Raw genomic sequence first — 24,628 nt, 5'->3', positions numbered from 1 at the left:
TTTTGGTTTTTTAACTGATAGATAGCATTTGCAAACATTTAAATATTGTGATAAATTAATAAAAATATGCCAAAGATTCAAATGAAAAAAGAATAATAGGAAGAAAAAATGAGAGCAAATAAAGAAGTTAATATGATGATTTAAATGACTGAAGCCAATTAACTGAATAAAAATAAAGTCATTTTGAAAAGAATTAAAAGTAAAAATTTATAAACACCAGATGAGACCATATTCACAATTTTCAGCATGTCATGAATGTATCCTTAACCTCCCCCTCCCCTCCCCGCGTTCTTTTGGGGCACAACCAAAGTACATTTAAAACTTTTGTAACACCACTACACATGATTTCTTCCTAGATGCAAAAATGTTAACAGATAAAAGTACATAATTCTTAAAAAAAAAATTATAGAATGACTGAGAAAGGCTATGGGGTTGAATGGCTGTAGGCTGTTTGACGCCTGAGACCTTAACGTACACCGTTATTGTAAAATCGATCCCAATAATTGGGACCTCCACTTGTAAAACAGTGAACTTGCTGCTTAATATATTCTAGCAAATGGCTCTATTCTTGAAACTTCCTGACAGATTAAAACGGTGTGCTGGACTGAAACTCAAACTCGGGATCTTTGCCTTTCGCAGGCAAGTGCTCTATCAACTGAGCAACCAAAGCACGACTCACGACCCGTCCTCACAGCTTCAATTCTGCCAGTACTTCTCATTCTGTCGCTATTCTTAAATAGTTGCTCATAATTAACACTATTCACTTTCTACATAATGAGTTTGGTTCTTTCTAGGTTTGTATCTGTTACTACTCTCTATCTTAAAGAGTCTCTAATCACTTCATATTTCAGAGTTTGTAGTTTCTTTGTTATTTGGTAATATATGGTAGTCAAGTTCCTTTTGCTCCTTGTCATGTCATTTTTCTCTAAGATTTCTTCTGGAGAAATTTTTTAAGGATACACAGTATTCTTCTTAATGAAAATTCTGCTAAGGTATGATCTTAGTGATTTCTGGTACCATACTCAAAGCTGCTTCCACCTAAAATTCACCCATTATCCTATTGTAGTGGAATTTGCTGTCATTTGTTAACATATCTTTCTTTTCCTAGAGATCTTCTACCGCTTCATTTTGATGCATAGCTATTAATGGTTTCCATGAGGTGGTTTCTGTTTATTTTTTAAACATACCTGACTGTTCTGTCTGTGATTCTGTCATAATTATTTTCAATATTCTATTTTACAATAGTTCTTGCACCATGATTTGTCCTTAGCTCTGTTCCTTTGTAGTAATTATATGTCTTGATTATAGGTCTGTTTGATCTCCATTTTTGTGGCACGTCTGTCAATACCGAAGTGATGCAGTTAATTATGTCTGTATGAAAAATAGGAAAAGCAGTTGTGTTTGTAATGCCCTGATCATTGTATGTTTATCCAAATATGGAGTAGCAAGATGTGACCTCTGAATTAGTCTAATGCTGCCAGTTGTCTCTCACCTGGATTGAAATGGCAATATTCCAAGAACTCACAGCCTCGGACAACTCAAAGCACAGCACACTAGCCTGCCAAAAAGTAAAGACTATTTTCCCTCTTCCATATGCCTCTCATTTCTACTTCCTTTCTATTCCAATTTCTTTATCCTTTCAACTTTTCATTTCTCTTCCTCTTTTGGCCCATCCTTACTATTCACTTGCTTCCTTCAATCATTCTGTGTACAGCATTAAACAGTATACTGATAGTTTATTGTTAGTATATTATTCAGACTAAGTTTCAATGATGTCTTTGTCTTACATTAACCCCTTCAGACCATCTGGCTACAACTGTGTCATAGCTGCAACAAAGGTATTTTTTTCTTTTCAAAATGGAAACCTGTGTAACACATTTGTGGATGTTCAACTTTTTCATCATGCGCAAGTGCTGCCAGTTGTTGGGTATCACTGCGAAAATATCAGCAAGTCACTGTAGCAGTGCACAGGAGCTTGTGACCACCAGAATACATGGATGTGGTTGCTTCAGTATATTCCACTGTGTAATTGGATCTTGTTATTCTTATTTTGTATGGTAAATGTTGAATGAACACTGGTCAAAAAATAAAAGATATACAAAACTAAAAGAGTGTGAAGAAAGAAAGAGCTACTGTGAATAATTGTTGAGACTGAAGAAATTAACATAAATTAAGGCTAGGTCAGTAGTAAGAATTGAGGACATGTTTTAATAGCAGTTCCCACCTGCAGAGTTCTGAGACACTGGTGTTTGAGGGAGAATCCAGATGACACATGTGGTGATCACATTCATCCTGACTGACAACTATAGTTCAATTCTTTTATCTTGGCAGTTCGCGCATGCCCGCCCAGAAGCGGGAGATTGCTGTGTTGCCAGTTGACACGCCAAAAGAAGCAGCGCCATAATATGGTTTGCAAACTTATGTTTAGAGGGGAGCGCACAATTTATGAAGTAAAGCCACCACGACCGCATTAACCCTTTCGCTGCTACAGAGACGTGCTCCCCGCATTCCGTGATGTGCGCGATTTTGTCATCATTGCACTGCTCGCCTGTGCAGGCACATGCTGTTTAGACTGCTTTGACACACTTTATCATTCGATTTCACAAAAACTATTTGGCCCAAAAATTAGATTTTTACACATCTTCTTGACTGATACCTTCCCCCCATAAATGACTTAATTTTGTTTCGATGTTCAACACAGTTATTGTGTAGCATTAGATGTAGTAAACCATTGCACAAAATTTTGAAGAGTTTGCAGAGGTAAAAGTGCATAGCGTATACTTTCCTTATGGTTGATTTTAGTTGCCACTAGAAATTTCAAAAAATTACATTCAAACGAATAAAATTCATTAAGTAAGACACTTCGATATTGTTTTTAAATAAAGAAAATATTAAGCACCGACCAAGGTTTGAACTCAGAACCTTTCGCATAGCAGCCACAGACATTAACCATTGCGCTAACGCAGCTCGTCGTTCGATAGATCTCTCGGAGGACTTTAAAATATCACGCAACATACCGACAAACACTGTTGGTATGATTATGAATTACTCATGTTTCGTCGAAGTACAATAGGAAATAAACAATTTCCGCTGTGAAAAAGCGGTTAGTGAGAATGATACAAACACCTTTCCTTGCTATCGCCTGAATTGGGAGGCTTATTGCTTATTTGGTTTAATTAATTAATAGAATATGAAGCAATTGGTATAAAGAATGCTTTTTCCAAACTTTTTATAAAAGAAAGTCTGCTATCAAGACATTACTTTTGTTCAATTACTTTATTTATGACTGAACATTTCTAAAACTGAAGACGCTCATCCGTAACTGAAGACGCTCATCCGTGCTCTGCACTGCAGTCGAGCTCTGGCAACGTCGTTCTCTGTTCATTGGCTGACTGTGTTTTGTGACGTCAGATGCGCACGCAGAACGAACCTAAATGCGGCCGCTGTCATAAATGATGCGCACTTTAGGTAGTAGTCATGCCAATGTAAAAGACCGATCAGCATTTACTTAACAGCTGATATATGGTGTATTTTTTCACATGTGGGACTCCCTTTGGTAGTGTATGCTTTGTAAGTTAAGAGGGCTGGTATAGGTGGCGATAGGAGGATGCACAGGGAGAGTCTTAAAGCGGAGCTGGTCTGATCAGGTATTGTGGAGAGCAATAAAATATTCTAGATGTAGTGGGCAAAATGGCAGACAGATAAGACCTCATTTTAGGGGATGATTTTAGGAAGACATAGCCTTGTCAGAGTAGCTGATTAACACTATCAAGATCACGATAATACTGGAAGACAAGAAGTGAACTCATAAGTTGTTTTTTGGAGGGATCAGCTGTACCAGGACTAGATGTGACAGCCTGGGAAATCTGCTTTTGAACTATGCTGGTAGGGTAATTACTTCCACTGAGGGTTGAGGTGAGGCTGGTGGTGTATTGCTGCAAAGAGTCTGCACCTAAACAAAAAATTTGCCTTGAATGCCAAGGATGCATGAGAGGGAACATTTAACGCGGAAAGGATGGCAACTGTCACAATGTAAGTAATGTTATTTGTTAGTGGCTTTAATGTGAGCAGGAGAGTGTAGCTGACCTTCACTGAGGATGAGATCAACATTGAATTAAGTGCCATGGGATTCAGAATAGGACCGTGTGAAATTTAATTGGGAGAATGTATTTAGAGATTCTAAGAATTTTAACTGGTCAGCCTCCGTGTGAGTTCATATGGCAGAGATATCATCAATGTAATTAAACCAAGCCAGCATTCAGGACGACGACGGTTAAATCCCGCGTCGATTTAGGTTTTCCATGATTTCCCTAAATCGCTCCAGGCAAATGCTGGGATGGTTCCTTTCAAAGGGCACGGCCGACTTACTTTCCCGTTCTTCCCTAATCCGATGAGGCCGATGACCTCGCTGTCTGGTCTCCTTCCCCAAAACAACCAACCAACCAAACCAGACAGGGGATGAAGGTTTCTAGATCCCAGAAAACCCCTCCAAGTGACCCATGAAAAAGTTGGCGCAGGAAGGAGCCATCCTTGTTCCCATGACCAAGCCCCTTATGTGTTTGTATGTCTGCTCCTCAAAGGCAAAGTAGTTTTTGGTAGGTGTAAAGTTGATTAAGGTGAATTTTTTAGTGGGAACTGGCATTACATGATGTCCTTTGTTCTCACCACCCATTTGGCATTAATTTCTTCATTCTCAGCAGTTCTTCTCGGTAACTATTCCTTTCTTCACTCCTTTTAGTTTACTATATCTCTTATTTTATGACCTGCCCTGTCCTGCATCTGTGGTGTTTTGTCAGTAATCTCTGTATTGCATATTACCTTATTTTTCACCTCTAAGCTCTTAAGCTTCCAAATCTTGTCTAGTGCAGTCCCGAATAATCGGCCTTTGCTTCTCATCCAGTCCAGTAAGTCCCCTAACCTGAGGTTCTGTGCTACTTTTACAATCTCTCCCCATTTCCTAAACTTCGCTAGCCCCTTTTCTTCATTTGTCATTTGGGAAGATTGTCAGGATGGTTTCACTGAAATGGACATGATAGGTTTTCTTACCCTTTACAAGTGTACACACACACACACACACACACACACACACACACACACACACTCACTCACTCACTCAAATTACATCACCATCAATAGAATGTTAAGTACACTCATTACCCCTTTTCTTTTGCAGGTTCTTCGCTCAGCTGCCGGTGCGCCACTGGGAAGGCTTGGAGCTGACAATGCTGAGGGAAGAGTGGCGGAAGCTGGGGATGCTATGAGTTGCGAGGCCTCGCATCGTGAAATGCAGGGCATTGAAAGCTGTTTGTGTTGCCTCTCTGCTGTCCAAACTATCCCTTCAAAAATTCACCGTCTGCTCCTCTGCCAGTGGCTGGTGCCTCTGTAGCTCGAACGTACTGCAGTCAGCGTCCTGAACGGGCTGAGCTCGACCATCCGTCCAAGTTTCGGTCACACTCGAGTTGATATTTTTGAAAGTTGCTGTGTGGAATGTGTATCCTATATTTGTATAAATGTGTACTCGCACTGATTGTCAACAGTATGAAAGGGGATCTCACTGTCAAAGATGGGTCTTTTCACACTAGACAGAACATCAATATAAAGACACTTTGTTATGTCTCCTTCATGCTCTTCACACCACACTAATTTTCTTAAGTGATAGCATTTCCAACAGTGTTTCCTCCATTTCTCTTCAATTACGCACATTGTATGAACTATGTACTACATGAAAATTTCTACTTTTTGCATAAAATGTGTGCTGCTCTGCTTTGGTTGCATTTTTTGTAATTCATATGAGTCTCTATTTTATTTACATTCTTTTTTTATTCCCCGCAGTTTTACTTACTTTCTTTTGTATTCCCCTCAGTTTTACTATATTTCCTTTTCTTCCTTCATTCCTCTCAATTTCAATATCTATGTTTTCTGCAATTTGTTTTCATTCAAGAGTATACATGAAACCAAACAACAAACACAAAAAGAGTAAAGAATAAAACTACATATCTGTATTCAAAAAAGAAACAATTATCATGTTGCTACCATATTTATAATTTCTCTCTCTTAATCTGAAGATTAATCCTACTTAATTATATCAGTGTGTCATCATTATGTTACAATCCCGCACACAGAATAACTGAAGCCTTCTATACAGCTTTGCCAATTCGCAACGTCACCACAACCTATGTTCCAAAATATTATATAGATGGAATAAAAGAGAAATCAGGGTTTTGTTCTCTTCCTTTTTGCACATGTATGATGTCACACAGCACAATGTTGTTACATCATGGTGCAAAGCCAACATCCAGTACCAGTAGCTTCAGTTGATCCCCTTATGCAAGGGGTCTTCTTTAAAGACAATGTAATACTTTCATTGCAATGGTGGCTTTTCTAAAACTGCAAATGCCCACTGCATCTAGATTATTAAAGATATATTCAGTAAATAAAAAGTTTATCTATAATCCAGAACTCACCCATTTTATTGATTTTGTATCAATATCCGCCAAATATACATAAATGTTAATTCTCAGTACAGTCTGCAAATCTTAGAACTCAAACGGGAGTGTGCTTCAGTATTGCACCTATGCAGTTCCGCTCAAACAGAGTAAGTGTTCTTCTTCATTTTATTAAACAAGAGAGTGAGGAAATTCACTTTCACATCTCTGCCATGAGACAGTATGCTGTAAACCCAGTGATTAAAATGCTTGTTTTATGCTAAGATTTTGTCCAAATCTAACAGACTACCCGGCGGAGAATTATTTTGGCTGTTTCTTCCCATGTGGTGTGGGAATATCGCAGTTTCCCTTAGCCCATTACCAAACAGTGAAAATGAGGTTATGAGATACCATCAGTGATACGTAGTTGGAATACAGAATCAGAACTAAGGAACTAGCAGTAATAAAATTTATCAATGACCAAAGTAAAAATCATAAAGAATGGTCTTGACTGAAGTTGCACTGTACAACTTAACACACAGCTGAGAGATGGTACAATAGGGAAAGTGTCATCCAAACATTTTAGAATGTCAGCATCTGCTTGATCGATATAAGTATGTACAAACACACTAAACAATATTTCCAAGACAATGTACAGCACATTTTTACTTTATCCTCTGTCTTGCTCTTCCCTCCCCATCCCTCTTTTCTTACCTGCCAAATCATGAAAATCTGATTTTTCTCCTGACTAGTCCTTTCACTACTGAGAAAAAAAGAGCGTTACATTTGTCTCATTAGTCTATATTGTAAGCTCTATTTGTCTGGGTATTGTTAAAACCTAAATTATTTTTCCATTTCACACTTGTAGGTAAAAATGTACAAGTTGTCCTTCAACCTTTCACGAAAGCAATGCAAATATTCAAGTAAATTTTAAAAAGGCAAAATATCCACGCTACCAAGATTCCGCAAATGTCAAAACTCTTTCCCGCGAATAGTTGACGGTGACGTTCTGCTTCATTCCATTCCATTCTGTTGGCATTTCAGTGTTAATCGACTTAAAACAGGCAGAACAAATTTAATGGTTGTACTAGTTTGTAAAGATTGTAAAAATTAAAAGCATAGAGGGAGGAAGAAGTAATCGATTCACAGGGAATTTCCAAATCACATTCAGTCTCCACTTCTAGATTATTGTAATAGATCCTGCAAGGATCTGAGAGAACAAACAACACACAATTCCCTCAGATCCTGAAAGAATGCTTGCCATTGTTCTTCATCTCTGCTGCTACCTACTGGTTTAGACACAGCACATTTACACAAAAGAAGTCAACATTACGCCACCACAAGCCACCGTAGGTTGTGTACCATTGTCACCCCCCCCCCCCCCCCCCCCCCGTCTCCCCCCTTTCATTCCTGTAGCAAATGATGCGCAGGAAGAACAACTTTTTGTAAGCCCCCACCTTAGCTCAGATCTGTCTAACTTTACCTTCATGGTCTTTTTGTGAGATATACAAACGAGTAATCAGTATACAGGTTCATTTTTCTATGAAGATATTCTTTTGGGTTTTCAATAGTAAACCACAACACACTTGCACTTCCTGAACAAGCAAGTGGTGAAGGATGCTGAGCTCTTCTTTGAATGTTACCTCCCTGCTACATTATTTACAATTGGTAAGAGCTATAGAGATGGATGAGGAGTACTTGTGAATCGTGAGTTTGAAAATGGTTCCTCTGCCGAGAAATGAGTCTGCTCTTCCCCCACCTTTGATTGACCTGGCCTTACGCCCCAACTGGAACAAAGCAGAAGTGTGTGCAGAAATTTGAAAACTGTGTGCCAGACTGGGACTCGAACCTGCTGAGCTATCACAGAACGACTCACATTCCGCTCTCAAGGCTTTTATTTTCTCCAGTACCACTTCTCTGACCTCCCTGAACAAGACTGTTCTGGATACAATGTGGGGCTGTCACTTCTAGAAGAAAGGATAGACAAGAGAAGTGGCTAGGCTGCAGCTGAGGCAATGGCTTCACTCCACTGTGTAATCAGGAATTATACAGAAGCTACTAATCATGAGGTGTACAATTTAATATCCAATCCCAAGTACAAATTGCAGTGCATCTTGGCAACTCTGTGAATGTGTCGCACAGATTTGTGGTAAAGGAGTTTTCACTGATGACTCAAGTACAACCATTAAGTTTGCTGCTGTAGCTCATAATTATTAGGTCATACTGTACTGGAACAAACTATCATAAGGTTTTATCAACTTCTGCTGACTGCAATAGAACAACTCTTAAGTACCAAAGTGTTACATCGAGTACGTGTTGGATGGCAGTGTGGAAAATAACTTGTCCATACTGCATTTTTCCTACCATGGAGGATATGCAGTTCTCAAAGTTATTGACTGAGGCCTCTTGCTGTTCTCAGACTTGTGTTTGTATGATCCTCGCCTCTCTAGAGTTTACTGATGTGGTACAAAACTTATACCCCTTTAAATAAAGAATTCTGACTTTCAGCAGTCGAAGGAACTTCAGTTTGTATTTTTGTCAGTCTGTATGTAATTTAAGAAACTAGGATGACACCTCATCAAATATTAGAGGTGCTAAGTTGTTGTATGGCTCATAAATGAGAGAAAGAACTTTACTATTAGCTTTAAGATGAATCCTCCTCAAGTCCCCTGCCTACTCCACATTATACAGCCCCTCAAACAAGTTGTGCTGCTGTGTGCATGCAAATGCACGTGTGTGTGTGTGTGTGTGTGTGTGTGTGTGGGCGCGCGCGCGCAAGAGAGAGAGAGAGAGAGAGAGAGAGAGAGAGAGAGAGTGGGGAATTGCACTTTGGGATTTGTCTGGAAGCTAGGAAATTCCTCTCTTTCCTTTATGTGCCTTTTGACAACTCAGTGTCTCTAATATTCAGGTGGTGTTTCCCTTATTGCTTGAATTATTTATATTCCCCCCAAGACCTTCCATTACCAGTTTTGTCAGTCTGGACGGGAAGGGGGGAATCTTGTACAAATGTGGGCATCGTAAAAATTGCCATTGCTTTTATCCACTGTCCATTGGCGACTGAGTATATGGTGAACTAATTTTAAGAAGTTGGTGGTAGGTCACCTTTCGATATTCTAATATGTGCTGTGTTTGAACATAACAGTTCTCATTTTTTAGTGTTTATAGTAAAATGATTTTTTAAAAAAAAATCTTAAAGTAAAAGGACATTGAATGTGAGCAGAAAGTGGCCTCTGTTTGCCCAGAAATTTAAAAAATAATGAAAGTAATCTTTTATACATATTGTTGAACACCCGGCCTGTTTGATCAGCAGTGACCAGTTTTTCCTCCCTTTTGTCTCTGCAACCACTTCTCCCTACATTTGATAATTTGTGTAAATCGCAGTGGAGAGGTGAGTCTGCTGTGTTGATGAAACTGTATTCCATCAGTCGGCTCTTCCCCTTTGCCCGAGGCTGTACAGTTTTCTGTACACACAATATCAGGGATGTCGGGCACACAAGAATGGCTACGAGATGGCGGTGCCAAACTAAGCAGATGATATTGTCTGTAGAATCACTGTATATTAGTATTTTGTTATTCTGACTGTAGAGATTTCAGTTTCATCTGTACAAAACTGTGTAAGCAGTCACTACCTCTGTCTGAAAAGCACAGGTACTCAGTGCTTTTTATGCTGCCTGCAGCGTTTGTGGGGGCAGTAGGTTCTCCCATCCCCCCTTTTGTGCACATAGTCATTTGTAATGCTCCATAGAGAGCAGTTCATCATTTCCACAACAACAAAAGACTTATTTAATTTTCTCTCTCTACTGCCAATACCAGTTACCTTAATTCATACTTTTTCTATATATTTTAATTGTCTGACTGCTTGATTACTTTGTTAAATAAAGTACATAATCTGACAACATTTTGTGCTTTACTATTGGAACCAGCTACACGCCACTTCCTTTAATCCCACTGCGACGTTTCCTTCAGAAGTGACACATTCTTTTCCGAGTATCTTCATTCAAAGTTATTCCATTGAGTGAAGTCAGTTTCAGCACAAGCAAGCGAGTGAGTTCAAAGTCACACACAGTCCTAGCTACTGCCTCCTGTGCAGTGGTAGGCAGCAGTGGCTGGGATGGGAATGTGCATTAAGAGAGTACTGATCATAATGTATGCAGTAGTCTCAGCACCTGAATAGCTAATGACACAAATATAATTGTATTTAAAAACAGTCACAGTTTAGAAACCAAAACTCAGTAATCAGTCAGTAATCAAAAAGAGAGTCTACAGTGACATACAGTAAGGTGACAAAAGGTGGGATACCTCCTAATAATGAGTCAGACCTCATTTTGACCAGTGTAGTGCAGCAACTCGATGTGGCATGGACTAGACAATTCATTGGAAGTTCCCTGCAGAAATATTGAGCTATGCTGCCTCTATAACTGTCCACAATTGTGAAAGAGTTGCCAGTACAGGGTTTTGTGCGCTAACTGACCTCTTGATTTCGTCACATAAGTGTTCAATTTGATTTGTGTTGGGCAATCTGGGTGGCCAAAACATTTGCTCAGATTGTCCAGAATGTTGTTCAAATCAATCATGAAAAACTGTCGCCTGGCGACATGCATTGTCATTCATAAACATTCCATCATTTTTTGGGAACATGAAGTGGATGAATGATGGCAGATGGTCTCCAAGTAGCCGAACATAACAATTTCCAGCCAATGATCAGTTCAGTTGGGCCAGAGGACCCAGTTCATTCCATGTAAAAACAGCCCACACCATTATGGAGCCATCAGCAGCTCACACAGTTCCTCATTGACAATATGGGTCCGTGGCTTCACAGTGACGGCACCACGCTTTAACCCTCTTAGGTACAGAAATTGGTACTTATCTGACCAGCTCGTGGTTTTCCATATGTCTTAGGTCCAACCGATATGGCCATGAGCCCAGGAGAGGTGCTACAGGCGATTTTGTGCTGTTAGCAGAGGCACTCGCATCAGTTGTCTGCTGCCGTAGCCCATTAACTACAAATTTAGCTGCACTCTCCCAACGGATACATCTGCCCTAAAGCTGACATTGATTTCTGCAGCTATTTCACAGTGTTGCTTATTTGTTAGCACTGACAACTCTACACAAATACCACTTTTCTCAGTCGTTAAGTGAAGGCCATCGTCCACTGTTTTGACCGTGGCAACAGGTAATGCCTGAAATCGGTATTCTTGGCACACTCTTGACCATGTGGGTCTCGGAATACTAAATTTCCTAATGATTTCTGAAATGAAATGTCCCATGCATCTACCTCCAACTACCATTCCGTGTTCAAAGCTTGTTAATTCCAATTGTGCAGAAACCTTTTCAACATGCCCAGAAATGACAGCTCCGTTAATGCACTGCCGTTTTATACCTTGTGTACACGACACAACTGCCAGGTATATACATGTGTATCACTATCCTATTACTTTTGTCACCTCTCTGTATATTAATAAGTTCAGTTATTGCTAATCTGTGTTGCTATCATTTTGCCGTTGTATTGCCTAACACTATTCGGCCATGTGTTGAGGCTGTGTAGCCACTGTAAGCATTTGATGTGTGAGGAGCACACAGATGCATTGTGTAAAAACTTGAACACAAGATATCCCCCATAAGCAAAATGGAAAAAGATGTTGATGCTGAAATTCTCAGAATACAGTACTATGGACTTTCACTGCCACATTTCACAAAATGAGTCTGTTAACAATGTAAGTAGTGTTTAACCAACCAGAGTGAAATGTATTATGTACATATTAAAATAAATAGAGTATGAATTAAAGAAGGAAGCAGCATAAAATTTTAGGAATTATTACAGAGAAGCATTTGACAGGAGGGGAGCGGAGAGATGTCTTGTGTAAAATGAGGAACTCTCAGATTTACCTCAAAACGGTGAACTTTGTTGGTTATAAAGTTCTCAGAATAATGTACGACACACTTGTTCTCACATCTGCCTAAATAAGTCTAAAACAATGCATGCAGCATTTCAAACGATGTAGAGTGAGATATGTAATGTACATCTACATACACTGCCTGACAAACCAAAGAAAGAACCCAGACGACACAGTTGGACACCGTTCTAACTCTGTACATGTACACACCACCAGCAGGCATGTAACTGATTTAGAGTTGCCATTCTCCTTGACAGGTAGACAGCAACAACCAGAGTGCATTAACGCTGTTTGTGTTTAGTGATGTTACAGGGACTGGTAAGTGTATAGGGGGGTGAATATTGTAAGCTGCTGAGTGATCTCTGTGGAGCACATGAAGATGCCATGTACTCATCTGTGACAGTGTAATCAGCACCTGACACAGTCTGAAAGGGGACTCATTGTGAGTCTTCATTTGGCTGGCTGGTCAACCAGACTTATGGAGCATTCATATGTGACAGTGGCCCAATGCTGGACTGCACGGGAATGTGCATTGTCAAGATTCCACTCTACCACATCTGAGCACTATAGGGAACGACAGCTGCATTGTGCACATCATACATTGTGAACCCTTCACACGTGTGCTGCCGCCCGAGAAAAAGTAACGAGTCTCTGCAACATCTCCTGCCGTCGTACACCATTGGTCAGGGACCAGTGCAGCTGGGCTAGGGACATACAGTCCAAATGCATAGGCTGTCATTAACACAACACCACAAACATCGCATTGGGAGTGACGATGTGACCAGGAAGCACGGCCTGTCGATGAATGGCACCGTACTGTGTTGACTGATGAATCGTGGTTCTACACTACTCGTGATAACCATTGTCAGTATATCAGTGACCTGGGAATTGGTCCTGTTCTTCTGATGTTTTGGAGGGACACAGTAGCAGTACTCCTGGCCAAGTGGTATGACTTCAGGTCACAGCTGGGATTGACCGTGACAACTCTTATGGAACAACAGTACATCTCTCATATTATACTATTGTGGTGTCACTTGTCAACAGGTCAATTCTTGACCACACGTGGTATGTGTGTCTATGAACTGTCTGCATGATGTTGAGGTACTCTCGTCTACGTGGGACCAGGTCAGATGTCAACTCCGATCCACTGCCAGTAGCCAGGGTATAGAGGACCAGTTACAACGTCTGTGGCCTATCTTGCCTCAGGAGAGCATACAATGGCTTCATAACAACCTCCTTCAGTGAATCTGTGCATGCATCCAGGCCAAACAGGTACAACAGTATACTGATAAGTGACTCGTACTGCTCAGTTCTCTGTAAATTTGACAAAACTTCGTAATCAATGAAATAACATCACATACTCTCTCAACCTATCAAGTTTCATTTCAGTTCCGCCTCCCCTTCTGGATGCTCCACGTTTGTGTCAGGCAGTGAGCACTGAATCAATTTGAATCAAACGTGGAACATATTTACCATCTGGAAACAAGCACTGTGTAAGAATTATCTACCTTTCATAGGGATTTGGGGGGCGGGGGCGGTAAGATGAGGTGACATATAGAGGCGTAACTCAGGAATATTTAGAGCAATTGCACTCAAACTTAGTATATACATGACTATTTCCATAATGAAAAGGAAAGTTGCCACTCATTATATAGCGGAGATGCTGAGCCACAGACAGCCACACACACAAAATGATATGAGATATGTGTGCCCAGATTGCTAGAAATTGCACCACACACACACAAATAAACCTAGGGGGCGAAACACCTTCAGGACTTTAACCAGTGAGCCTAGGGATCCAAAAAATTGTGGATTCAGTACTAATATTGGTTGTTACCAAATATTTTTACATGTCACCACTTGCCATCCCCACACCCACTGCCTACCTGCAACTCAACATCTCCGCTATATGGTGAGTGGGAACTTTGTTGTTGTTGTTGTGGTTTTCAGTCTTGAGACTGGTTTGATGCAGCTCTCCATGCTACTCTATCCTGTGCAACTTCATCTCCCAGTACCTATTGCAACCTACGTCCTTGTGAATCTGCTTACTGTATTCATCTCTTGGTCTCCCTCTATGATTTTTACCCTCCACGCTGCCCTCCAGTACTAAATTGGTGATCCCTTGATGCCTCAGAACATGTCCTACCAACCGATCCCTTCTTCTGATCAAGTTGTGCCACAAACTTCTCTTCTCCCCAATCCTATTCAATACTTCCTCATTGAACTATTTTTTCATAATACTGTTACATTCCATCCTGGACTTTCCATTGTTTCATTATTTGTATAAAAATACTGTGAGGGTAGTATACCTGCTCTTTCTTCTCCTGGAGGTGGGTGTGAGGATGACAATCTCACAAAAGCCTTTGACTCTGTAAATAATGCGCTGCTCATCTATAAGCTTGACAAGTATGGGATCAAGGGCAATGTTCTTAATTGGCTTACTTCATACTTATCAAATAGGAAACAAAGAGTGATTGTCTCATCAAATGCAGCAAATTACTATTCAAATTGGGAAACAGTAGCCCAAGGTGTCCCTCAAGGCTCGATTCTAGGACCTATTTTGTTTTTGTTAATGTTTTACCGAACAATATAAATGCTCCATTGATGTTATTTGCACATGATACATTTGTATTAATTGAAAACTAGGAGCCAGCAAACATCTCTCTCTACATAATAAACACAATGAACAAACTAGAAACATGGTTCCAACTGAATGGATTAAGATTGAACATCCCCAAAACCCACGTGGTCCAATTCAGAACAAAACAGTCAATGCCCCAAGAAATTAAAATAACTCATAAAAATCAGGATATAGAAGAAGTGTATTCTGTTAAGTTTTTAGGGTTAAACCTAGATAAAAATCTAAATTGGAATAAACATGTTGACTACCTGTTAAACAAATTATGTAGCTTTGCATTTGCTGGTGCAACAGACATGAGCACAAGGAAAATTGTATACCACAGCTACTTTCAATCAGTTGTAAGGTATGGTATTATTTTTTGGGGAAATTCAAACAATATATTGCACATACTAAAGTTACAGAAAGGAATAATAAGGAACATGTGTACTGACCATCCAAGAGACATCATGTCACCCACTATTTGAAAAACAACAGTTATTAACAGTTCCCTCCTTATACATCTAGGATATTATCATCTTTCTATACAGCAATTTAGAGTTATTTGAGAAAAACAGTTTCAATCACATGTATAACACGAGAAACAAAGACAATTTTAGCTTCCCATTCATCACTTAAAACTATATGGCAGTATCCTTAGTATGAAAATTCAAAACAAGCTGAAAGGAAAGAATGTTCTGAGTATGAACCTAGAGACACTGAAAACAAAGCTATATAATATACTTGTCAAACGCTGCTACTACATTGTTGAGGAGTTCATGAAGGATGGATGAACTGAACATTTGAGCAGGTCTTGTCTGTAGATGTAGCTGTCCTTCACAAAAGGGAGGAGAGAAAAATAAAAGTTTATATTAATGTTAATATTCTTTGTACCAATTAGGCCTAAGTTGTGTTATCCATTTTTTGACATGTCTACTGCACACTAAACATATGATTAGAAATTGTATGTTATGAGATGAATAAAACACTATTCTCAAGTGATGACATGTAAAAATGTTTGCTTACAACCAATATTTGTTGTGAATCCACAATTTCTGGTGTCACTATGCTCACTGGTGATAGCCCTGAAGACATTTTATTTTGCCCCCAACGTTAATTTTGTGTGTGTGTGTGTGGGGGGGGGGTTTGCAATTTCTAGCAAACTGGGTACACGTATCACTTGCAATCTCGAGAGAAATTACTGTGATGGTAAGACCCCACAGTACTCATGCAACTGATGCTGTTTGTGGAAAGGGGTGACGTAAACGCATAACCCAGGGACCTGTGCAGCAATTTCAACCAAATTTTGGTATACACAACTCACTTTTTGTATAAAAGTACTGTGGAAGTAACATATCCTACTATCCTTAGCAAGGGGATGGAGATGACAAGAGAGAGGCTGATGTGTAAAAGTGTTCTAGAATGACTTGTTGGTATTTTTTTTGTGCATTTGGCTGACTTGCAATACTTTAAAAGTATGAAGTCCAATTTATCTCTGACATGTGTTGCAAAATGAGCCGTTCTCAAGCTGATAATTTCATAAACACGATTTGGGAACTAGGATTGTGCCACACTGTTGAATACCACAAATAAATTGAACATGTTGTATATAGTCGTGTAGTGTAAAACTACAGAGAATCAGACATACATGTACACAACACATGTGACATACCATATGTGGAAGAGGCTGTGGGTAGAAAGTGAGTATTAAAATAAAAGAGTCACTACTGCGGAAGGAAGCAACACAAAACTCTTAGGAAACGCCTTTGCCGTGGGTGGAGCACATTGAAGCACTGTGTAAAAAGGTGTACACACAGATTTTCTTCGAAAACAAAACGGTAAAATTGCGGATGATAAAGGTCTCAGAATAATGTACTACAAACTTGTATTCCCACATCTGTTCAAATGAAAATAATACAACATATGTAGTGATAATGACAATATTGTGAAAAGGATAGGTTGCTACACACAATGTAGAGAATGCAATGAATCATAGACAGGCACAACAAAAGGGTGCTATAGATTTAAGCTTTTGGCCATAAGGCGTTCTTCTGAAGTAGAGGACACACATACATACTCATAAAAGCGTAACTTACACACGATCTCTGTCCGGCCACTGTGGGCAGATACAGTGGTCATGCAACCTCTAACTGAAATGAAATTCTTCTGGTGTGAAGATCAGGTTGCCTTGTCATGAAAGCCTCAGTGGAATTACACTCGAAAAATGCCGTAAAGACTCAACTGAAAATATTCTGTAATAAAATTTTACACAAGTATCCTAAATATTCCTAGTTTGATTGGCTGTCCTGTACAATTCGTTCCCCTTCTGTGGATGTGGTGGTCATATGTATTTGTGGTTACACGCAGTTCCATGGGCAGACAGGTTTCCCAGAGGGAACTTATAGTCTGTGGGAGGAATTTCTTACATTTTCTGTAGTGTTAACACAGAAGAATTTACATATAACTACATTTCAAATTTACTTAATGGATTGTCACAATGAATTAATGTTCCAAATATTGGTAGGAATCACATGATATCCATCTACTGAAATTTTATGCAAAGTCAGTGAAACAATAGGTTACATCATTCCATCTCAATTGAGACATTTCAAATAAGAATGATAACATAAATGGAAGATGAGTAAAATATTAGGTTAAACATCAGTTTCTACTGCAAAAGAAACACAACTAAAATGTTTTATTTGACTAACATATATAATCCCAAAGGGAATTACAGCTGTAGCTGGCTTGGTATGATCCAACAGCATCATAAAATAATTCATAAGTCATCACCAACGAAGGGAGACAAAATGTCTTCCAACTAATTTACTTGGAAAAAAATTAATGAACCGCTATTTGAGTCTTATATGCTAAGAACAAAATGCTAAGCTGCTGGCTCAATATATGAAGTCAACTCATGATGGTGAAACCTAAGAAGGGGTAATAGTTGAGCACTCCACAAAGGGAGGTGCAATGCCTCAGCAGGCACTAGAAGACAAGGTAGAAAAACCATTACTGTTGGAAGGATTCAGCATGAACTGTCCCTCTTTTACAGTAGAGGAAACACAGGATACCATCAGTGGCACAGCAATAGGGTAAAGCATAACACCGCGGCACTCTCAAAATTAGCTGAACAGTGTCTGGAGGCAATCGCCCACTGATAGAAAATCAGCATGCAGGTCGGCGGCAGCCAGGAAAATTGGTGTCCGACTGTTTCAGTGGTGTGAAGAAACTGCATCAGTGAAATATGTTCAAACTAGTGCTAGTTTGTCATAGGAAAGACAAAGGCAGGTGCCCAACCCAAAAACTCAGAATTGGGCCATGAAGGAACTGAGGAAGGGGCATGAAGTGATGACACTCAGCTTGAGACTACATTAATATTAGAACTAAAATGCAGCAGTCCTTATACGTCTAATGATCCTGATCAATTAGGCTATGATAGGCCGTATTAACATCTATTGCAAATGTATGAACATGTCTTTAGCACTACCAACTTGTCAAAAAATTAATGACCTGCTTTATGCATAAGATCCATTTAAATTCCACAATTCTTGTGTACATGTATATGTTTAAGATTGGAAAGGTACCTTTCAATAGCTGTGGACACTTATTAACAAATGAGAATGAAATGTGACATTAAATAATTGTCACTTAACTGCAATGAACATTAATAAACTGTCTATAGATAAACTATGACTAAGAACTTAAATGTACCAAAGACAAGGGCAAAATGAGAAATGGTATGTTTTAAACAAATAAATACACTGAACATAATCCTACAACCACAGTATTAAAAATGAATTAAGAAGCTTCCAATATTTATCAGTAACACACTTACTCTACAACAGGTAAATGAAATGCAAATGTACATTAAAAAAAATGCACATTTGCACATATGTCAAATTGGCAAGAGTCGACCATGAGTTATGTGGCAAGGGAGTCAATGAGGAGTTTCTTCAGTTTTAATCTACAGTTCATAATCAATATATTGTGGTCAGAGGTCACATCTGTCCCTGGAAATGTCTTGCAATTTAAAGCCTGATAACTAAATCTCTGTCTTACCATTATATAATGTATCTGTAACCTTCCGGTGTCTCCAGGCCTCTTCCACATATTCAACCTTCTTTCATGATTCTTAAACCAAGTTGTTAGCTATGATTAAGTTAAGCTCTGTGCAAAATTCTACCAGGTGGCTTTATCTTTCATTCCTTATCCCCAGTCCATATTCACATACTACTTTCCTTTCTCTAACTTTTCGTACATTCGAATTCAAGTTCCCCATGACTATTAAATTTTCGTCTCCCTTAACTGTCTGAATAATTTCTTTTATCACATCATACATTTCTTCAATCTCTTCATTATCTGTGGACCTGGTTGGCATATAAACTTGTATAACTGTGGTAGGTGTGAATTCGTGTCTACCTCGGCTACAATAAAGCGTTCACTATGCTGTTGATAGTAGCTTATATGTGTTCCTATTTTTTTACTCATTATTAAACCTACTCCTGCATCACCCCTATTAACCTATCCACCTAACTTCAATCTCTGTCTTACCATTATATAATGTATCTGTAACCTTCCGGTGTCTCCAGGCCTCTTCCACATATTCAACCTTCTTTCATGATTCTTAAACCAAGTTGTTAGCTATGATTAAGTTAAGCTCTGTGCAAAATTCTACCAGGTGGCTTTATCTTTCATTCCTTATCCCCAGTCCATATTCACATACTACTTTCCTTTCTCTAACTTTTCGTACATTCGAATTCAAGTTCCCCATGACTATTAAATTTTCGTCTCCCTTAACTGTCTGAATAGTTTCTTTTATCACATCATACATTTCTTCAATCTCTTCATTATCTGTGGACCTGGTTGGCATATAAACTTGTATAACTGTGGTAGGTGTGAATTCGTGTCTACCTTGGCTACAATAAAGCGTTCACTATGCTGTTGATAGTAGCTTATATGTGTTCCTATTTTTTTACTCATTATTAAACCTACTCCTGCATCACCCCTATTAACCTATCCACCTAACTTCAATCTCTGTCTTACCATTATATAATGTATCTGTAACCTTCCGGTGTCTCCAGGCCTCTTCCACATATTCAACCTTCTTTCATGATTCTTAAACCAAGTTGTTAGCTATGATTAAGTTAAGCTCTGTGCAAAATTCTACCAGGTGGCTTTATCTTTCATTCCTTATCCCCAGTCCATATTCACATACTACTTTCCTTTCTCTAACTTTTCGTACAGTCGAATTCAAGTTCCCCATGACTATTAAATTTTCGTCTCCCTTAACTGTCTGAATAATTTCTTTTATCACATCATACATTTCTTCAATCTCTTCATTATCTGTGGACCTGGTTGGCATATAAACTTGTATAACTGTGGTAGGTGTGAATTCGTGTCTACCTCGGCTACAATAAAGCGTTCACTATGCTGTTGATAGTAGCTTATATGTGTTCCTATTTTTTTACTCATTATTAAACCTACTCCTGCATCACCCCTATTAACCTATCCACCTAACTTCAATCTCTGTCTTACCATTATATAATGTATCTGTAACCTTCCGGTGTCTCCAGGCCTCTTCCACATATTCAACCTTCTTTCATGATTCTTAAACCAAGTTGTTAGCTATGATTAAGTTAAGCTCTGTGCAAAATTCTACCAGGTGGCTTTATCTTTCATTCCTTATCCCCAGTCCATATTCACATACTACTTTCCTTTCTCTAACTTTTCGTACATTCGAATTCAAGTTCCCCATGACTATTAAATTTTCGTCTCCCTTAACTGTCTGAATAGTTTCTTTTATCACATCATACATTTCTTCAATCTCTTCATTATCTGTGGACCTGGTTGGCATATAAACTTGTATAACTGTGGTAGGTGTGAATTCGTGTCTACCTTGGCTACAATAAAGCGTTCACTATGCTGTTGATAGTAGCTTATATGTGTTCCTATTTTTTTACTCATTATTAAACCTACTCCTGCATCACCCCTATTAACCTATCCACCTAACTTCAATCTCTGTCTTACCATTATATAATGTATCTGTAACCTTCCGGTGTCTCCAGGCCTCTTCCACATATTCAACCTTCTTTCATGATTCTTAAACCAAGTTGTTAGCTATGATTAAGTTAAGCTCTGTGCAAAATTCTACCAGGTGGCTTTATCTTTCATTCCTTATCCCCAGTCCATATTCACATACTACTTTCCTTTCTCTAACTTTTCGTACATTCGAATTCAAGTTCCCCATGACTATTAAATTTTCGTCTCCCTTAACTGTCTGAATAGTTTCTTTTATCACATCATACATTTCTTCAATCTCTTCATTATCTGTGGACCTGGTTGGCATATAAACTTGTATAACTGTGGTAGGTGTGAATTCGTGTCTACCTTGGCTACAATAAAGCGTTCACTATGCTGTTGATAGTAGCTTATATGTGTTCCTATTTTTTTACTCATTATTAAACCTACTCCTGCATCACCCCTATTAACCTATCCACCTAACTTCAATCTCTGTCTTACCATTATATAATGTATCTGTAACCTTCCGGTGTCTCCAGGCCTCTTCCACATATTCAACCTTCTTTCATGATTCTTAAACCAAGTTGTTAGCTATGATTAAGTTAAGCTCTGTGCAAAATTCTACCAGGTGGCTTTATCTTTCATTCCTTATCCCCAGTCCATATTCACATACTACTTTCCTTTCTCTAACTTTTCGTACAGTCGAATTCAAGTTCCCCATGACTATTAAATTTTCGTCTCCCTTAACTGTCTGAATAATTTCTTTTATCACATCATACATTTCTTCAATCTCTTCATTATCTGTGGACCTGGTTGGCATATAAACTTGTATAACTGTGGTAGGTGTGAATTCGTGTCTACCTCGGCTACAATAAAGCGTTCACTATGCTGTTGATAGTAGCTTATATGTGTTCCTATTTTTTTACTCATTATTAAACCTACTCCTGCATCACCCCTATTAACCTATCCACCTAACTTCAATCTCTGTCTTACCATTATATAATGTATCTGTAACCTTCCGGTGTCTCCAGGCCTCTTCCACATATTCAACCTTCTTTCATGATTCTTAAACCAAGTTGTTAGCTATGATTAAGTTAAGCTCTGTGCAAAATTCTACCAGGTGGCTTTATCTTTCATTCCTTATCCCCAGTCCATATTCACATACTACTTTCCTTTCTCTAACTTTTCGTACATTCGAATTCAAGTTCCCCATGACTATTAAATTTTCGTCTCCCTTAACTGTCTGAATAGTTTCTTTTATCACATCATACATTTCTTCAATCTCTTCATTATCTGTGGACCTGGTTGGCATATAAACTTGTATAACTGTGGTAGGTGTGAATTCGTGTCTACCTCGGCTACAATAAAGCGTTCACTATGCTGTTGATAGTAGCTTATATGTGTTCCTATTTTTTTACTCATTATTAAACCTACTCCTGCATCACCCCTATTAACCTATCCACCTAACTTCAATCTCTGTCTTACCATTATATAATGTATCTGTAACCTTCCGGTGTCTCCAGGCCTCTTCCACATATTCAACCTTCTTTCATGATTCTTAAACCAAGTTGTTAGCTATGATTAAGTTAAGCTCTGTGCAAAATTCTACCAGGTGGCTTTATCTTTCATTCCTTATCCCCAGTCCATATTCACATACTACTTTCCTTTCTCTAACTTTTCGTACATTCGAATTCAAGTTCCCCATGACTATTAAATTTTCGTCTCCCTTAACTGTCTGAATAGTTTCTTTTATCACATCATACATTTCTTCAATCTCTTCATTATCTGTGGACCTGGTTGGCATATAAACTTGTATAACTGTGGTAGGTGTGAATTCGTGTCTACCTTGGCTACAATAAAGCGTTCACTATGCTGTTGATAGTAGCTTATATGTGTTCCTATTTTTTTACTCATTATTAAACCTACTCCTGCATCACCCCTATTAACCTATCCACCTAACTTCAATCTCTGTCTTACCATTATATAATGTATCTGTAACCTTCCGGTGTCTCCAGGCCTCTTCCACATATTCAACCTTCTTTCATGATTCTTAAACCAAGTTGTTAGCTATGATTAAGTTAAGCTCTGTGCAAAATTCTACCAGGTGGCTTTATCTTTCATTCCTTATCCCCAGTCCATATTCACATACTACTTTCCTTTCTCTAACTTTTCGTACATTCGAATTCAAGTTCCCCATGACTATTAAATTTTCGTCTCCCTTAACTGTCTGAATAGTTTCTTTTATCACATCATACATTTCTTCAATCTCTTCATTATCTGTGGACCTGGTTGGCATATAAACTTGTATAACTGTGGTAGGTGTGAATTCGTGTCTACCTTGGCTACAATAAAGCGTTCACTATGCTGTTGATAGTAGCTTATATGTGTTCCTATTTTTTTACTCATTATTAAACCTACTCCTGCATCACCCCTATTAACCTATCCACCTAACTTCAATCTCTGTCTTACCATTATATAATGTATCTGTAACCTTCCGGTGTCTCCAGGCCTCTTCCACATATTCAACCTTCTTTCATGATTCTTAAACCAAGTTGTTAGCTATGATTAAGTTAAGCTCTGTGCAAAATTCTACCAGGTGGCTTTATCTTTCATTCCTTATCCCCAGTCCATATTCACATACTACTTTCCTTTCTCTAACTTTTCGTACATTCGAATTCAAGTTCCCCATGACTATTAAATTTTCGTCTCCCTTAACTGTCTGAATAGTTTCTTTTATCACATCATACATTTCTTCAATCTCTTCATTATCTGTGGACCTGGTTGGCATATAAACTTGTATAACTGTGGTAGGTGTGAATTCGTGTCTACCTTGGCTACAATAAAGCGTTCACTATGCTGTTGATAGTAGCTTATATGTGTTCCTATTTTTTTACTCATTATTAAACCTACTCCTGCATCACCCCTATTAACCTATCCACCTAACTTCAATCTCTGTCTTACCATTATATAATGTATCTGTAACCTTCCGGTGTCTCCAGGCCTCTTCCACATATTCAACCTTCTTTCATGATTCTTAAACCAAGTTGTTAGCTATGATTAAGTTAAGCTCTGTGCAAAATTCTACCAGGTGGCTTTATCTTTCATTCCTTATCCCCAGTCCATATTCACATACTACTTTCCTTTCTCTAACTTTTCGTACAGTCGAATTCAAGTTCCCCATGACTATTAAATTTTCGTCTCCCTTAACTGTCTGAATAATTTCTTTTATCACATCATACATTTCTTCAATCTCTTCATTATCTGTGGACCTGGTTGGCATATAAACTTGTATAACTGTGGTAGGTGTGAATTCGTGTCTACCTCGGCTACAATAAAGCGTTCACTATGCTGTTGATAGTAGCTTATATGTGTTCCTATTTTTTTACTCATTATTAAACCTACTCCTGCATCACCCCTATTAACCTATCCACCTAACTTCAATCTCTGTCTTACCATTATATAATGTATCTGTAACCTTCCGGTGTCTCCAGGCCTCTTCCACATATTCAACCTTCTTTCATGATTCTTAAACCAAGTTGTTAGCTATGATTAAGTTAAGCTCTGTGCAAAATTCTACCAGGTGGCTTTATCTTTCATTCCTTATCCCCAGTCCATATTCACATACTACTTTCCTTTCTCTAACTTTTCGTACAGTCGAATTCAAGTTCCCC

General features: G+C 38.7%; 1 protein-coding gene across 2 annotated transcripts in view; it reads left to right on the top strand.

The window, feature by feature from the left end:
* LOC126295442 (uncharacterized) overlaps positions 1 to 10,323 on the top strand; it is an 82,503-nt gene extending 72,180 nt beyond the window's left edge. For both annotated transcript variants that reach the window (XM_049987940.1, XM_049987941.1), the window contains one exon: positions 5,174 to 10,323. In XM_049987940.1, coding sequence (XP_049843897.1) covers positions 5,174 to 5,261 — 88 coding nt within the window. In that variant the 3' untranslated portion in view covers positions 5,262 to 10,323. The remainder of the gene's footprint in view (positions 1 to 5,173) is intronic.
* Positions 10,324 to 24,628: the final 14,305 nt, after the last annotated feature.

Source organism: Schistocerca gregaria, chromosome 11 (genome assembly GCF_023897955.1).
Source record: "Schistocerca gregaria isolate iqSchGreg1 chromosome 11, iqSchGreg1.2, whole genome shotgun sequence".
NCBI lineage: Eukaryota > Metazoa > Arthropoda > Insecta > Orthoptera > Acrididae > Schistocerca > Schistocerca gregaria.
Note: the sequence above shows the minus strand (reverse complement) of the source record. Positions and strands in the feature narration are given on the sequence as shown.